At 47.4% G+C, this 17592-nt stretch overlaps 1 protein-coding gene across 11 annotated transcripts in view; it reads right to left on the bottom strand.

Moving 5' to 3' along the window:
• PGPEP1L (pyroglutamyl-peptidase I like) overlaps positions 1–17592 on the bottom strand; it is a 49183-nt gene that overhangs the window by 2423 nt on the left and 29168 nt on the right. For 4 of the 11 annotated variants that reach the window (XM_067695430.1, XM_067695456.1, XM_067695440.1 and 1 more), the window contains 2 exons: positions 10052–10173; positions 8820–9046 (listed from right to left, as the gene is read on the bottom strand). In XM_067695430.1, the coding sequence (XP_067551531.1) occupies positions 8820–9046; positions 10052–10144 (320 nt within the window). In that variant the 5' untranslated portion in view covers positions 10145–10173. Of the gene's footprint in view, positions 1–8819; positions 9047–10051; positions 10175–10639; positions 11359–13262; positions 13973–17592 lie in introns of those variants that run through there. The other 7 variants (XM_067756113.1, XM_067695448.1, XM_067695473.1 and 4 more) reach the window with 5 other exon arrangements.

The raw sequence follows: 17592 nt of genomic DNA on the forward strand, positions 1-17592 counted from the left end.
GGGCAAGGTATACGTCTCTGTTGGGTAGGTCCCTCCCTACTACCCTCTACCACAGATCCCTAGGGATCCCTCCTCTGAGACATGAACCCTTCAAAAATCTCGTTTTCATCAGATTTCAGGAAAATCACGTTGTCTAGTTGGGGAAGGAAGAAGAGGACCCCAAACTGTCCAAAGTCCTTGGGTCCTCGTGGCTGAGAGTATAGAAAAATGGACACGTGCCAAATGGGCATTCGGCCTCCCTGTCTGATTACCTGTAACGGAGCAGGGACACACCTTTTGTGAACAAGCCTCCCTGACTCCCGGAGAGGCTCTTTATCTGAGCAATTTATCTGATTAGAGAACCCTTATTTCCCACTCCCCCTTCACCCTGTCTCTGGGGACTGTTTGCTGAAAGATATCTCCTACAGCCCCACAGCGGGTCTGGGAACATCTAGTCACTGACTTAAGAGGGGCTTTATAGGGACTTCCCTGGTGGCGCAGTGGTTAAGACTCCGTACTCCCAACGTTGGGGGCCCGGGTTTGATCCCTACTCAGGGAACTAGATCCCACATGCATGCTGCAACTAAGAGTTTACAAGCCACCACTAAGCAGGCCACAAGCCAAAACTAAGAAGCCGGCGAGCCGCAACTAAGGGGACTGCCTGCCGTAACTAAGACCCTACACAACCAAATAAATAAAATAAATAAACGTTAAAATAAAAGGGGGGAACTTTATAACTAAGGCCCTCTTGGACAGTGTCTCCCCTACCAGCCCCTGCGAAGATTGGTTCAGGTTTCAGTTAGAGCTCCTAAACCGCTTGGTGTGGGTCAATCTTGTGGGATCTGCATAGCCACCAACCCTAAGAAGAGGCCACTGGGAAGTTGGAAACAGACTAAATAAGGACTCCCCAGTATGGGTAATCAAGCCTCTATCCCAGTGTACGCTGTCAAGGTGCATTCTCCATAACTGGAAATTCTTTGAGTAGCGCCCACTAACAGGGAGACAGCTTATTTTCTGCTGTAACACCGCATGCCCCCAATATAAACTGGCAGATGGAGAAAGTCGGCCAACTAACGACTCTCTAAATTCTAATACTATTTTTTAATTTGACCTCTATTGCCAGCGTTAAAAAAAAAAAATGGGATGAGATCTCCTATGTCCAATTTTTCATGGCCCTTAGCCAAATAAAGGGCTTCTGGAAAAAATGTGAGGCTAGTTCAAATTTCTCTTTCCTGGAATTGGAATCTCAGCCTGAGGATCCTCTTGACTTCCCCCCTCTGCTAAGGGTAGCTGCCCCCGCTTCCAACAGTTCACCTGAGACTCCTGAGTCATTGACATCTACCCCTACCTCTCCTGAATCCCTGATGCTCTCTACTCCCTCAAATTCACCACCTCCCTACCTGGTGCCCCCTCTTCCGCCCAATGGGTGGTCCCCCTCCCCGACTCTTTCACCTCCAACTCTCAGTACACCTTCCTTGGGGACTAGTCCAATGCACACCTGTAGCAGCATTCAGTACCAGCCCTCTGGAATCAATAAGCTATTCCCCCTTCAGGCGGTTCCCAATGCAAAGGGCAAACTGACCACTGTGTTAGGTACCCTTCTCTTCCTTGGATCTCTATAACTGGAAGGATCGATCCAAGGGTTTAAGGGAAGACCCCGAGGAAGTCCTTAATTTAGTCTGGGGAATACTGCATACTCATTTGAGTGGATACACAAACCCTCCTAAACATCTTATTGTCTGGGGAAGAAAAGGTACTGATTATAATTAATGCAAGGGAGGAAGCTTCTAAGACCAATCAAAATAACACGGGGCGTGCTGTATACCAGCCTGGAGTCCAGGCTGTTCCCAACACAGACCCTGGGTGGGGCCATCTAGAGGAAAATGGTCAGCAGCACCTCACACATTTCAGGAATTTGATTCTGAAGGGCATTCAATTAGCGGGGAAGAAACTCATAAATTGGAGTATGTTCAAGGAGTCATCCAAGGACTGAAGGAAAATCCCTCAGCCTTCCTTGAGCACCTGAGGGAGTGCCTCCGAGTATATACAAACATAAACCTGGTGTCATTGGAAGGGCAGGTCATTATTAAGTACCATTTTATTTCCCAGAGTGCCCCAGACATTAGGAGAAAATTACAAAAGTTGGAGACAGGGCCCACCACACCTACTTCCGGGCTGGTGGAATCAGCATTTCGGGTGTTTAACAACCGGGATCTGGAGGCCGATACAAAGGAAGATAAACGAGCAGAACAAACTGTCAGTTCTCTGGCTTTAGCAATTCAGGGTTAATCGACCTCCAAGGGATGACACCCCCCCCCCCCGCAAACACACACACACAAGGGACCCTGTAACATCAATGAGTCGCCTGGAATTTCGAAGACCATGCCCACAGTGGAGAGAAGGGCTTAAAGCCAATCAGTGTGCTAACTGCATAGAGGAGGGCCACTGGAAGGGGGACTGCCCCAAATGTCTCAGAAGGAGACTAAGTGGACCACCATGTCCTGGCCCACCCTCATTGGTCACACACATAAAAGAAGAGGACCGAAGGGGCCCAGGGTCTCCTAGGAGTGCCCCGGAAATTACCCCCAAGAAGCCTTGGCTGACCCTGACTATAGGTGGTAAAAAGGCTGACTTTTTAGTCAACACAGGAGCCACCTACTGGGTCTTGAACACCCAACAAGGCAAAATGACCAAAGATAAATGTAAGATAATGGGAGTGAAAGGGAAGCTGCAGGAACGCAATATTATAGAGCACCTTGAGTGCAGTTTGGAAGGAAAAAAGTTATCTCACTCTTTCCTGTATGTCCCAGAATGCCTAATTCCTCTAATAGGAAGAGATTTACTATATAAATTGGGAGCAACAATTTATCTCAGAGACACAAAACTTAACATCAAAATACCTAAGACTCCCTTCCATTCCATAGCACTCATGCTACCACCCTCTTCGGATTAATCCCTCAGTATGGGCCCACGACACCGTGGGCAGAGCCAGGAGGGCACCAGTCATGGTCAAGCTGCGACCCGCCTACAATCACCCAAATAAAAAACAATACCCATTAAGCAGAGAAGTCCTAGCAGGTATTAAGTAGAAAGTCTACTCAAACAAGGGCTTCTTAGACCCTGCCATTTTCCTTGCAGCACTCCTAATCTGCCAGTAAAAAAAAAAAAAAGCCCAAGAGATACTGGCTAGTTCAGTACCTCCAAGCTGTAAATGAAGCTATGGAGGAAATTCACCCAGGGGTGCCAAATCCCTACACCTTACTCTCTACCCTAAACTGCGAAAGGATTTGGTATTCAGTGCTAGATTTAAAAGACACCTTCTTTTGTGTGCCCTTAGCCCTGTAATCTCAGTACATTTTTGCATTTGAATGGCAGGTGGCAGCATGAGAAAACAACATTTTTGCTGGATGGTTCTGCTCCAGGGATTTAAAAACTCTCCCATCCTTTTCCGAAAGGTTTTAGCTGAGGCTCTTAGTGACCTTGAGTTAGAACAAGGGAGTAGGACTTCCCTGGTGGCACAGTGGTTTAGAATCTGCCTGCCAATGCAGGGGACACCAGTTCGAGCCCTGGTCCGGGAAGATCCCACATGCCGCTGAGCAAGTGTGAGCCCGCATGCCACAAGTGCTGAGCCCATGCACCTAGAGCCCATGCTCCACAACAAGAGAAGCCACCGCAATGAGCAGCCCGCGCACAGCAATGAAGAGTAGACCTTGCTCGCTGCAACTAGAGAAAGTCCACACGCAGTAACGAAGACCCACCGCAGCCAAAAATAAAATATAAATAAATAAATTAATTTTTTTTAAAAAAGAACAGGGTACTATACTTCAATATGTGGATGACATTCTAATCACCACCCCACCAAAGAGCTTTTCGACCATAACACAGTTAATGCCTTAAATCATCTGGCCGAGAGAGGATATAAAGTTTCAAAGGAAAAAGCCCAAATATCCCTCCAGCAGGTAGAACACTTAGGGTTTAATAATAGAAAAGGGGCACAGAGCACTTTCTGAGAGGAAAGAACATATTTGCAAGATGGCACTCCTAGTACGAGAAAACAGCTCCAGGGTTTCCTGGGAATGCCTGAGTTCTGCCATATATGGATCCCCAATTCTGCCTTAATTGCTAAGCTCTAGTATGAACAATTAAAAAGGAAGGAACTTGACCATTTTGAGCAGACCCCCAATTGTGACTGGGCATTCCTAGAACTCAAAAACCATCTCATGAGAATCCCCATGTTACCTGAGTCTACCCTTCCATCTACATGTACATGAGAGAGGAGAAACTGTCCTGGGCTTGCTTAAACAAAAACTTGGACCACTGACTCAGGTTGTAGCCTGTTTTTCTAAACAATTGGACCAAACTGCTAAAGGATAGCCCCCATGTTTACAGGCTGTAGCTGCTACTTCTCAAAGAAGCGAACAAATTAACTTTTGGACAGCCCCTGACCATCTGGACCCCACACCACCTCATAAAGGTAAGGGGGGCAGACTGGTTATCCCCTGGTCAAACCCTGCAAGTCCAAGCCATGCTTCTAGACAACCTGTCTGTGACTCTGAGGCACTGTAATGTCCTTAACCCTGCCTCCTTGCTACATCAGACAGGTCCAAAATTAACTCATGATTGTGAGGAAGTTATGGAACAGGTTTATTCCAGCAGGGCTGACTTAAAGAGCTTCCCTAGAGAGAAGGCAGGATTGGAATGGTCCACTGGTGGGAGTTGCTTTATGAAAGATGGAAAACAAAAGGCAGGCTACACAGTGGTTTCTGTCACTGAAGTGGTAGAAGCTAAAGCCTTGCCCCCTGGCTGCTCTGCTCAGAGGGCTGAGTTAATTACCCTGATCAGAGCACTAGAACTGGGGAAAGGGAAAGTTGTCAATATCTACACTGACTCTAAATATGCCTGTTCAATCCTGCACGCCCATGGGGCCATCTGGAAGGAGAGGGGAATGCTGACCTCAGGGAATAAACAGATTATAAACTGGGAGGGAAGTGAATTATGAGGCTGCTGGAGGCTATACTCCTGCCAAAGAGTATAGCCTGTATTCACTGTAGAGGCCATCAAAAGGGAGAAGCAGAAATAATAAGAGGAAATAACAGAGCAGATATGGCAGCTAAACAAGCAGCAGAGGGTGGGGACAGACTTCAAACGTCACTCCTACTGGTACCCCCAGATCCTAACTCTTACACTCCCATATACACCCCAGAAGAAAGAGAAAAGCCTTTGAGATGGGGCTATTTTAAAAGCCCAGAATATCAGGAATGGAGGGTTAACAATCATGGGCAGCTGTTCTTCCCATCAGCTACTGCACTCCAAGCCATCCGGGAAGCTCACCAGAGCACACGTTATGGGCAGGAGGCCCTGTGTCAATGGCTCACCAAATCCATGACTAATCCCAACTTCTGAAGTCTCCTTAAACAGGTGGTTGAAGCTTGCCCTGTCTCCAGAATAACCCCAACACTTACCGCCCACCAAGGTCAAGGGAGTGACCCCCACCCAGTACAGAGGCACACATCCAGGTCACGACTGGTAAACTGATTTTACAGTAATGCCCCAGGCACAAGGAAATTTTTATATATTTGCTGGTTTTGACTGACACCTCTGGCTGGATGGAGACATTCCCGACCCAAACCAAGACTAGCTCGGAGACCTCTAAGGCCCTGCTCAAAAAAGTAATCCATCAGTTTGGGCTCCCTAAACCCATTCAAAGCGACAGTGGGCCCGCCTTTGTTTCTCAAATTACTAAGGAAGTCTCTAGAGCCCTAGGAATTAAATGGAGCTTACACTCTTCTTGGAGACCACAATCTTTAGGAAAAGTAAAAAGAACGAATGAGTCTCTCAAAAGAAATTTAGCCAAACTATGTCAAGAGACTCATCAACCTTGGATCTCCCTTCACCCCACAGCACTTTGGAGAATGCAATTAGCCCCTAAAGGAAAGCTCAGGTTAAGTCCATAAGAGATCATGTACAGGAGGCCCATTCCTGAAGGACCTGGCTACAAAGCCAGCCTTAGGGATATGGACCAAATGAAATATGCCTTACAGAGAGGGGAATTCATCAAAGCTTTACACGCCTAAGGGAATCAGGAATTGCCTTCCCCTTCTGACATGGTTTTACATTCTTTGTACCCTGGGGATTGGGTTTATTTGAAAACCTGGAAGGCTGGAAATCCACAAGACCAGTTAGACCCCAAGTGGACAGGACCTTATCTTCTCATCTTGACCACTCATTCAGCCTGACAATTGCAGGGCATAACTCCATGGGCCCACCATACCAGAGTGAAGACGGCACCTACACCTGAGGAAGAAGTTACTGAGCCATGCACCCAGTACACCTGTGAACCTGTCACACACCTTAAGTTACTTTTGAAAAGGACTAACTTACCGATAGATAAGTAATGTGGTGGACAGGCTTATTAGTTGGCCTCATCATTACTATTGCCTTGCTTGGCTTCTGCTGTTCTGCCAACCCCCCTCCCTCTGGCAAACGCCTCCTCTGAACATGCTGGACATATGGGATACTAACATTGGAAGCAGGATGAGTGGCCATTATTGTCTATTGTTTCTTCTCTGCTCTATCTATCTCTTACGACCGTCCACACAGAATGGGAATTCAATGCAATAGTAAATTTCTCGAGAATTATAGCCTGTGGAGAAAATCTATCCCAGTGCTGGATCTGTCACCCCCACTCTCCAAGTGACACCTATGGATTAAAGGTATTACATTTTACCTCTAAGAATGATAACCTCACTCTCACCTTGGCTAAACCTACCCCTCTTGAAGTTCATATCCCATCCCTAACGCAGCTTCCCTGCTTGGATTCCCTCTAACGAATACAAAGCACTCACTCTAAAGTGCCATTGCTCTGATCGTCCTGCTGCCACTGCCCCTATCAAACGCCCCTACCAAAGGGAGGAACTTGCAATAACACCTTAGGGCTGCTCTGGACTCTGATCAATGCTTCTTCCATTATCCCACAATTTAAGTACCCCGGGATTGACTCCTGTGGAAATCTCACCTCTTGGTGCCCTCTGAACCAACCTGATGAATACACACAGGGACCGGAAGGGAGATGTACTTATTGGAGAGGGAAAATGCCAGTTGCCTGGCATTTAGTATATGGCCCTCCTAAGGCCTATGGAAAAGCCACTAGTGAAGAATCCCTCAGTAACCCCTGCTATGCAGGTGGGCCTTTCTCCCCACACTGCAAGGGCACCCCCTCTTGGGCTAGCCACTTATGGAGGTGGTTCAACTCCCCAGAACGTAAGCTCCCCCTGGGTACCTGTTCCTTTGTGGCCCAAGAATAAACCAACTGCCCCATCAGACCAACCCCAACTCCTCCTTCCCTTCTCTGGGGTGGGCTCTAGCCCTTCCTTGTTTAGATAATGCCCAGTTGGGGGAACATTGCATGCTAGACCAGCTAAATTCTCAGAACCTACGCATAACCATTCATAATATCACCCTGCCCTGAGATAAAAGAGCAATAGGACTCATTCTGGCAGGAATAGGGACTGCTCCAGACTAGCAGCTCCCTGGGGAGGCTTCGCACACCATGAAATCACTCTACAAAATCTCACCCAGGCCTAATTGCTATTATCCTCCTGCTTATCTCCGGGCCTTGCCTCCTTAACTGCCTTGTTAACTTCCTTAGTAAACAGCTTGAAGCCATCAAACTTCAGATGATACCAACACAAGGGTACAAGCAACTGGGACTGCAGCTTGGCGAAAATCAGACTTATTTTAGCCTAGTCAGGAACAGTTCTGCTCCTCTAATCCAGGCAAAAATTATGCTCATATTCAGCAGGAAGCAGTTCAGAAGTCAGACCTTTGCCCTTCAACGCCCCTCAAGAATGAGGAGCAATAACAAGGAAAGGGGGATTTTATTGCCAGAGCTGCTCCAGGTCTTTGCTCAAAACCTGCCAACCCCCACCTTTAGCAGGAGTTAACATAAATCTTTAAGTTAAAGGATCCAGAGATAAGAAAGAAAGCTACAAACAAACAAACAAAAACAGGTGGTACTAGCTGGGACCAAGATGGCCAGGAACCTGACCTCCAACAGACCCTGAGTCTCATTATATGTTGATTTTACTAAACTAGCTTAATATGCTTAATAAGACACACCTACTGGTGTCCAGGACCAGCGATTAAGGACCATAAAAAGGATAAAAAGGGGGTGGCACCTCACTCCCTCAAAAAAGCCCTGCCCCTTCCCAGGCAGACTAACGCATATGCCTCCCCATCATCAGCCTCACTCTGCCTCCCTTTGTCTTTATCTTTAAAATTAAATCTCTCTCACCAGGTAGGTGAGAAGTTGATCTGTGAACTTAGTTCCCACTTCGCCATTCTTTGGCCACTGAATAAAGCTCGAACCCAAAGGGAAAAAGAACACTCAGAGGCCAGGCTAGGACCTGAGCAGGGTTCATAGGACTTAATTTGGTACCAATTTGTTCATTCATTCTTTGCAGGGAGGAGTAACTATCTCCTAGGGGGTCAGAGTCTGGAGAAAAAAAGGTAAATTAATCTTCATCTGGGCTAAACCAGAAGTTAATTCACAACTTTGCCAGCAATAAAAAAAAATAAAACATCCATAAAATGTTAGTGGCTCTCAACTTCTCCATCCTACCCCTTCTCCTCTGCCAGCCACCAGGCCGGTGAGTGGGAGGGGGACTCGGAACCAGGCCTGGGCGTGAGTGAGCAATGGGCCAGTGTGCAGGGTGACTGGGCTGTTCCCCGCCGCCAAGCACCCAGCTGGATGGCACAGGATGGTACATCCCAGGAGAAAGGCTGGTCAGAGGCCACTTCAGCCCTTCCTCCTCCCCTACGTGCCCAGGAACAAAACGCACCTGCCTGCGTCTCGGGAAAAGGCCACCTCCACGCCCTCGACCACCGCGCGCCTGCTGACGGCCCTCATGCTGACTCCCGAAGCGATCACTTCCGGGCCATCTGGAAGGCACACGCCACGCTCAGGGTGGAAGCCTCGGATGTCGGCATCCCTGTAGCCCCAGTTCTTGCCGCACTGTTCCAGAAAGATGGCCTTGGCGGTGGGGTCCATGCCCACATGCACAACGAGCTGTGTGAACACACGTGGCGGCAGGAGATCAGGGAAACTGAGGTCTGCTCTGCCCCCCAGACCACACAGAGGGAGAGCTCTGGGGTGCAAGACACCTCAACATCCCAAATGTGCCAGCATCACCCCCATCCCCTGCCTGCTTCCCCTGATGAATGTGCTGGAATGAAAAACAGCTGGATAGAAACCCATGTGGCATCTTTTATATTTTAAAATATTCTTACAGGGTAGTGTATTCCCTTTTTCCCTGGGGGATCCAGCTGGTATCTAAGCGTGTCCCAGGAGAAGTTTAGCCTTTCTGTGGAGGCTTCCATCTCTTTTATGAAACTCTTTAATAAAGGAAGTTAGTAACAGTCTAATAAAATATTGTTAGAATTTTTTGAGCTGATTATTTTTCCTCTTTGAAAAAATAGCTGATTGTTTTATCAAAATATTTGGGGTGTTGTCTTAATGGTTTGGTGGTCTGTGTTTTATTAATATTATCTGGTCATCGTGTTTGGGGGATATTTGTACCAGCTTCCTATATAGTAACTCTGTTGTGGTAAGATAGGCTGGGAGTGATGAAGATGGGCCTCCCCAGGTGGGCCACTCTCCCGTCTCCCAGTGGGGGCTGCCCTCAAACTGCTCTCCTAGGTCCAAGAGGTCCTTGCCTCTCAGCCCACCTCACAACCCACCTGCCCTGCAAGGGCCTGGCTGGGACCTAACCCAAGGGCCTCTCTGTTAGGTGGAAACTACCTTTGGGTCCGGGCTGGGAATAAAGCTTCCATTTCTTTTCCTCCTTCTTTCTCTCCAGAGTCTTATTCCAAGATCTACTCTGTCTTTCATCTTAAACTTTTACAAATAGACCCTTATGAAATCATCTGGGCCCTTACTGGTGGGATGAGGGGGCAGGGTACACTTCAGCCATTAACCCTAGAAACAGCGTCCTGGGGTTCACAGGTTCTGGGTCTCCACCACATAATCAGCCCTCTGTCCCCCAGCCCAGCTGCCTCCCCAGCTGTCATTTACTTGCGGTTGAAGATCCTCCCAGATTCTGGTGACCCTCTGCTTCACCTCTCTGTAATCCACTGGCAGTTGAAGAATCCGCAACTCCACCTCCATGTCACGCCCCAGACCCAGCTTGGAGAGTTCCTGCAGAAAGAAACAGGTGGACTCACCTTTCCTTATGGAGGGTCAAGGGGAGTTCCTGAAAAGCCAACATCGGGGTCATCCAGTCCATTCTCAGGGCCTTCTGTGGGCCTGGACCCTGCCCTCAAGGAGTGGCAAGGGGCCAACAGGGGGGCCATGGTTCCTGCCCTACACACAAGGCCCCACAGAGCTGCTTCTGTCAAGGTGCACGTACCCCAAAGGCATGCCTGACCCAGTCTGCAGGTTAGGAAGTAGTTCACAGAGGGGATGCAGAGGAGTTCTAGGGGACAGATGGGGGTGAGTTGGATGAAGAAGCTGGAGAAGAGTGTGCCGGGCAGAGGGAGCTGCAGAGGCACAGGGAGCTTAGAACAGGAATTTATCATCTCACAGTCTTGCAGGACAGAAGTCCAAAATCAAGGTGTCAGCAGGGTCATCCTCCCTCTGTACCTGGTAGGAGAAGGATCCTACCTTGCCTCTTCCAGCTTCTGGTAGCCCCCAATAGTCCTTGGCTTGCGGCAGCATAACTGCAGTCTTCACATCACCTCCCGTTTGTGCATGCTTGTTTTTGTGTCCAGATTCCCCGCTTTATAAGAACACTTCACCCATTACACTCTATAAGGCGGTGCTTTCCAGAAGGTTGATGGCATTACTCTTGCCAAAGTAGAAAGTGCAAGGAAGCCAAACTGTAGTTCTCTGTGGCCTTTATAGAGCTATAGGTGTGGAATGGAGTGCATTTGACATTGGACTTGACACCTCTGTGTATTTTACTTATCTGAAAGACAATGCCCAGGAGACTGAAAGGCCCTGCTTCGGCTTATCAGCTGTTTCCTTTCAAGCCTCTAATCTGATGCTCAAACATCCTTGGCTAGTGGTTGGCATTAGAATCCCTCCACTGTTGGGTTCTAGTGGAACTCCTGGTCTAGGGCTGCCCTCCACAACCAGCCACCTTGACATTTCAGTGCAGGAAATAGGAATAGGCACTCTAGGTGGAATAAATACAGATGTCACACATTGCCTCACATCAGCTCAGGTCATGTTTTGCCATCAAATAGATTAAGGAAAACTTTTAATATTTAGAAATCTTTGGATGTCAGAATTGCAGATAAGGGATTGTGGACCAGTATAAACTTGAACTTGTTCAAGTATTACCATGGAATTATTCTCCAGTATCTTCCTGGCATATTTTCTCTCCCTAACTAGAATGTCTCCCTCTTCCTCTTTCTCTCCCAGTTGTCCCTACAGGGAGAGCTGGCAGCTAGGGAGATCTGCCCTGTCACCAGCTCTAGGGACTCTGCTAAGGGGCAGTCAGCCTCCCCTGGAAAGAGGTGACCACTGTCGCCCACACTGTGGGGCTGGAAGTCCTGGGGCCTGCTGATTCCCCTGGAGTACTTGGAGCAAGGGGAGGAACAATTGGAGCCAATAGACATCCACCACTGAGGACAGAAGGCAGACAGGAGGGTAACTGCACCTCCACTGGCTACAGGTCTCCCAGGGCCTTGGCCAAGCTGCCTGGATGGCTACGGGAAGTCTGCAGCCATCCTGAGGTCACCAGTATGTGTGGTAAGCTGTACTGGTGTTGGGAGGGGGAGCTATGGACTGAAAATATGCCTTCCCCCCTCCAAATTCATATGTTGAAACCCTAACCCCCAATGTGATGGTGTTTGGAGATGAAGTCTTTGGGAGGTAATTAGGTTTAGATGAGGTCATGAGGGTGAGGCCCCCATGATGAGATTAGGGCCCTTATAAGAAGAGGAAGAGAGACCAGAGCCTTTCTATCTCTGCAATGTGAGGGAGGACATAACCAGAAGGCAGTCATCTGCAAGCCAGAAAGAAAGTTCTCACCAGGAACCAAATCTGCGGGCACCTTGATCTTGGACTTCCCAGCCTCCAGAACTGTGAGAAATACATGTGTGTTGTTTAAGCCACTCAGCCTATGGTATTTCGTTATAGCAGCCCAACCTGACTAATACAGGTGACCTTCCAGTTGGTAATGAGATTTGGCCTGGTTGAGTTTCAGATACATGCCAGTTCATCCACCCAACTCATTATAACTCTTGAAAGTGACACAGCCAATGTGGGACTGAAGTCAGAATCTGATTTGGGATATTGAGGAACTCCTTCCAACCTGCAATCATGGAAAGAGTCTCCAGGCACTGACTTATGTGGACATTCTGCTCCCTCAAGCATGTGTTCTCCCGCTCTCTCTCTCTCTCTCTCTCTCTGTCTGTCTCACAGACACACACTTGGTGTCCTGGGCCATCTACACTGTGACCCATGGCAGACAATAGCATTTTACAAAAAATAGGCCAAGCTGGTGGTCATCAGCAGCCTAAGCCTGGAATGAGGAGGGAACAGGGCAGAAGGGTGCACATACAAAGCGAGACCCCAACTATAGTGATGCAGGGAAAGGCATGGGCTTTGGAGTCAGAAAGACAAAGGTTTGAGATCTGGCTCTGCCACCTTTCACTGGGCAAACTTGGGCATGTTATTTAGGCTTGGTGCATCTCAGTTTTCTCATCTGTGAAATGGACATAATGAAAAGCCAGAGGGATTTTCACAAATGTTAAATGATTCACAAAAAGTGCCCAGCACAGCATCTGGCACAATCGGGACTTTATATGAGGGATTGATGGTTATAATTAATCCATATTAATTTGAGAAAGTCGTTTAAGAGGGATTTATTGAAAGTGATATTTATTAGAATTTGATGAGCTTGGGCCTGTCAGAAGCAGTGAGTAGAACATTCTGCAAAAGCAGTCGGCAGGCCACTGGCTGCCACCACCCTTTCTGCCAAGGAGGGTTGGTTGTTTTAGCAAAGAGAGTATCCGTTCTGTGCAGACCAGAGCGAGCCAGGGGTTTGTGCTTTCCAGACTGGCACACTTTCTCAGCTAGAACTGCAGAGTGTTTTGTGCTCAAGGGGGCAGGGACAAAGCCTGGTATAACCGTTACCAAAGTGGAATCCAGGGTACTGTTCTAGCCACAGGAACCACCAGGCTCTGCAGGGAACTGAGTACCCATGCCAGGCCCATAATCCCGCAAAAAGCCTGAACCCCACCAGTCACAAAGGTCCTCGGGAATCAGAGAGTCCCGCCTTCTGCCTTTCTCCCACTTCTTCCTGCCTCCATGTCATCCGAGATCTGGTCACCAGGAACACATGGCAGTTTAACAAAGGGAACCGAAAGAAGGAGAAAAGACACCAGTTGCTCTCGGAATTTTTTTAAAAATCCACCGAGACTGTGGCACCAACTGGTGTTCCAAAGCGGTTGCTGTTTTTCCAAAATCTAATTCTTCCCTTATCAAATGAGAGTCTGGGGCTAGTACCAGGAAACAGGAAAGCATTTCTTCACTCAGGCATTCAAGAAAAACTCCCCAAGTGCTTGCAATGCAGTCCTCTGCTAGGGCTTGGCGTGTCCTGGAGGGTCACGTTCTCAGAGGAGACGCAGACCAGGAACGGGACGTGATCACAAGAGTCCTGGTTCCGGTTCCAAGGGCTGTGTTTGGCCGCCCCCAGCTGCGGAAGCCTGAGGGTGAGGACCCCTGACTAGGGCATTAGGAAGGAGCCCAGACCCCGCTTTTTCCTCTCCCTACTGCGTGGGTTTGGGCAAATTATTAAAACTTGCTGAGCCTCAGTTTCTTGATCTGCAAAACATAGTAATAACAGGACCTCCCTCTCAAGGGTTGCTGTGAAGGTCAAGCAAGGCTGTGCACATGGAGTTGCAGCCTAAGAGGGCTGCACAGAGGGGGCTTTGACTGGCACTTGGAGGATTAAAAGAGCGTTCCAGGGAAAGGAATAGTGGGAGCTTGGAGGTATGTGCAAACACCCTCCCTCCCTCCCTTCCTTCCTTCCTTCTGCCCTTCCTCCCTCCCTCTCTCCCTCCTTCCCTCTTCCTTCCATTCTTCTCTTGTTCACTTATCCATCAGTCATCGGACTAGGCACTCCTGCGTGCAGCCTCTGTAATAGGCTCTGGCTAAGGGTCTAGGAGTGCCTGTGTGTGCATGTCCGGGGGCTGACCATGGAAGAGGAAATGACAGCTACTTCTTCTTGACCTGCAGGGCTGGAAGGGACCTGGGAACCATCGGGTGCTGAGACCCAGGCCTGGGCTCCCTCCAACCCCATCAGGCTGGAGGCGCTCCGGGGAGAGAGAAACTAAGGCCAGAACTTGGGAGGGGCTCACCAGGCACAGGAAGAAGCCTATAGAGGTGACAGGAGGCCTAGCATACTAAGTATAGGACAGCCACCAGTGGAGCATAATGTAGCCATTCGAAATGATTTTACAAAGAATTTATTGACATAGGAAAACCCATGAAAAGAAGTAAGTTTAAAAATCAGGATCTCAGACTGTTTCCTGCAGCCATTTATGGAAATGGAAACATACTGAAAATGGTCATCCCTTAAGGGGAGAATTAGGGGAGATTCCTATTTCTTTCCATACTCGGCATAACATTTTCACAATGGAATATTTTTGTATGTAATATTTTTCTGGCTCTGAAAGCTTAACAAAGAGTCCAGTAATCAGACTAGCTGCCCCTGGAGCATCCTCGCTGTGTGCAGGCACTATGCCCAGCACCTCACCCCAGCCCCCCGATGATGTCACCATTTTACAGATGACAAAACCGAGGATAAGTTTAAAAGAAGGGAGGAGTTCCAGGGAGTAGTCACAAAGGAGATGTTACCACAACATTGGGGTCAACTGTTTAAGGCTTGGGAGAGTTCCCAGGTCACTCTCCTTTCCTTAACAAAGCCAAGTTCTGTTCTCTATATGTGATGACTGTCCCAGCCTGCGCCCAATATCTTTTGGTTATTCCTCCAAACTAGTGGGCCTCTTGCCTGAAAAATCCAGTATGAAAAACAGTGACCCCGTAATTCCTAATCCTCTAACTAGAGCAGTTGTCTCCAAATATTTCTGATTGTATGCCCCTATTGATAAAAGATTTTAGTGTGCACACATGCATGTGGGCATGCACGTGCACACACACACACACACACACACACACAATCATTAGCTGATGTCTTCATGTCTTAAGGCATGATACACACTGCATGTGGGCTTCACTGTTAATAAGTCGATGTATATATTTTCAGTGGTTTTCTTAATTCTTCCCCTTTTTTGGCCAATTTCTTATTAGATTGTTCTTGTTTTTACATCAAAATGTGTCTGGGAGAGAACTCAGATGAGGTTAGGAAAGGGTCACTTGGCTGTTTTCACATGTTTGTTCAGGTTTGCATCAGGTTATATCTGTGGGGTTTTTGAAGATCATTTTTGTAAGGATTCCTTGATCATAATTTGAGGCTTAGTTTAATTAAAACTGGATAATATAATTCTGAAACCCATTAACTGGGCTGAAATACTCTGTAATAAAATAAAAATTATTCAAAGATGGAGGGCCTATCACCATGGTGTCCCTTGCTCCAAGGGTGACACGTTCCCTCTTCCCTCAGGAAACCAAGCCTGTCCAAGGACCTGCAGATGTACAAAGCCAGGTCAGCTTTGGTCCAGCTATGAAATTTAGTTTTATAGACTAAAAACATAGAGATTCACACCCATTAGGATGGCCACTATGAAAAAAAAAAAAAGATAGCAAGTGTTGGCAAAGATATGGAGAAACTGCAACCCTTGTGCACTGTTGGTGGGAATGTAAAATGGTGCAGCTGCTATGGAAAACAGTATGGACACTCCTCAAAATATTAAAAATAGAATCATCATGTGATCTAGCAATCCTATGTCTGGGTACATATCCAAAAGAATTGAAAGCAAGAGCTCAAAGAGATATTTGCACATTCATGTTCATTGCAACATTATTCACAATAGCCAAGAGATGGAAGCAACCCAAATGTCCACTGATGGATGAATAAACAAAATGTGATCTATACAATCAATGAAATATTATTCAGCCTTAAAAGGAAGAAAATTCTGGCACATGCTACAATATAGATGAGCCTGGAAGACATTCTATACTAAGTGAAATAAGCCAGTCACAAAAAGACAAATACTGTATGATTCCACCTATATGATGGATCTAAAGTGGTCAAATTCATAGAGACAGAAAGTAGAATAATAGTCATCAGGAGTTTGGGGGAGGGGGAAATGGGGAGTTGTTGTTCAACAGATACAGAGTTTTAGTTTTGCAAGCTAAAAAGTTCTGAATATCTGCTGCACAACAACGTGAATATACTTAACACTACAGAAATGTACACCTAAAAATGGTTGAGATGGTAAATTTTATGTGATTTTAATCACAATTTTCTTTTAAAACCATAGAAATGGAAATCCTGATATTTTCATCCTGTCTTCCAATGGATCAACTTGCAAACCCCATTTTGGAAATGATTTTGGATCCTCAAGAAGGTGCTGATGTAGGAAGTATTGGAGGACAAGGGGTGGGTGGGCCTGCACACCTCTCACCTCTGCTTAGGAGGTTGGGCAGGAAAGGGTTAACCCAGGAGTCTGTGGCTGCTCAAACTCTGCACATTTCCAAGAAACACCTGTCTTCAGGACTGGCCCTTGGCTGGCTCCTGGGAGAAAGAGCTCTGAGCCCTTGGGATGTTCTGCTTGATTAGAACAGTTTTGTATGCCTGTGGCCTTGGGTCACATTGTGCTAGTTTGATGAGAGTTTATGCCAACAGTGTGATTTATGGTGGATGCCTGTTTTGCTCTGGAGTCTGAGTAGCTGAGGGCAGGCAGGCAGGCACTGCATACCTAAGTGACTGACCCCAGTAAAAACCCTGGACACCAAAGCTCAGATGAGCTTCCCAGGTTGACAACACTTCACACCTGCTGTCACATGGCATTGCTGGGAGAGTTACATGTATCCATGCAACTCCACTGGAAGAGGACACTTGGAAGCTTGTACCTGGTCTCTCCTGGTCTTTGCTCCATGCACCTTTCCCTTTGGTGATTTCAATATGGATCCTTTTGCTGCAGTACACTGCAACCGTGAGTATAACAGCTTTTCTGAGTCCTGATTCAGGTGAATCTTGAAGCCTGAGGGGGGTCTTGGAAACCCCCTGACACAGAGGTATCTCAATGGCTCTTGAATCCTGGCCTCTCCTTAAGAATCATTTCTTCTTTATTTTCTCCTACTAGCTTTTTTTCCAAGCAGAAAAGAAGGCAATTTTCTCTGTTTTCATTCATTCATTCATTCATTTTTTTCCAACATTTTTCAAGTCCTTCCTTTGTCCAAGCGCTGTGCTGCCCTGTTCCTACCATGGGTGGGAAATGCCTGTGGAAAGTAAACATCCTCAGAGCAGGCAGAGGGCAGGCAGGAGAGATGGTACTACTAGGGTCACCTTGGAGGTCACAACTCATTGTAGGAGTCAGGAGAGCAGGTTTGGAGTCTAGTGGGTGCAGTTCAATTCCAGATTTGCCCCTTGGGCACCACCTCAGGCATTTGACTTTGGGAAAATGACTTAGACTTTTAAG

The sequence above is a fragment of the Pseudorca crassidens genome, chromosome 1 (genome assembly GCF_039906515.1).
Source record: "Pseudorca crassidens isolate mPseCra1 chromosome 1, mPseCra1.hap1, whole genome shotgun sequence".
Taxonomy (NCBI): Eukaryota; Metazoa; Chordata; class Mammalia; order Artiodactyla; family Delphinidae; genus Pseudorca; species Pseudorca crassidens.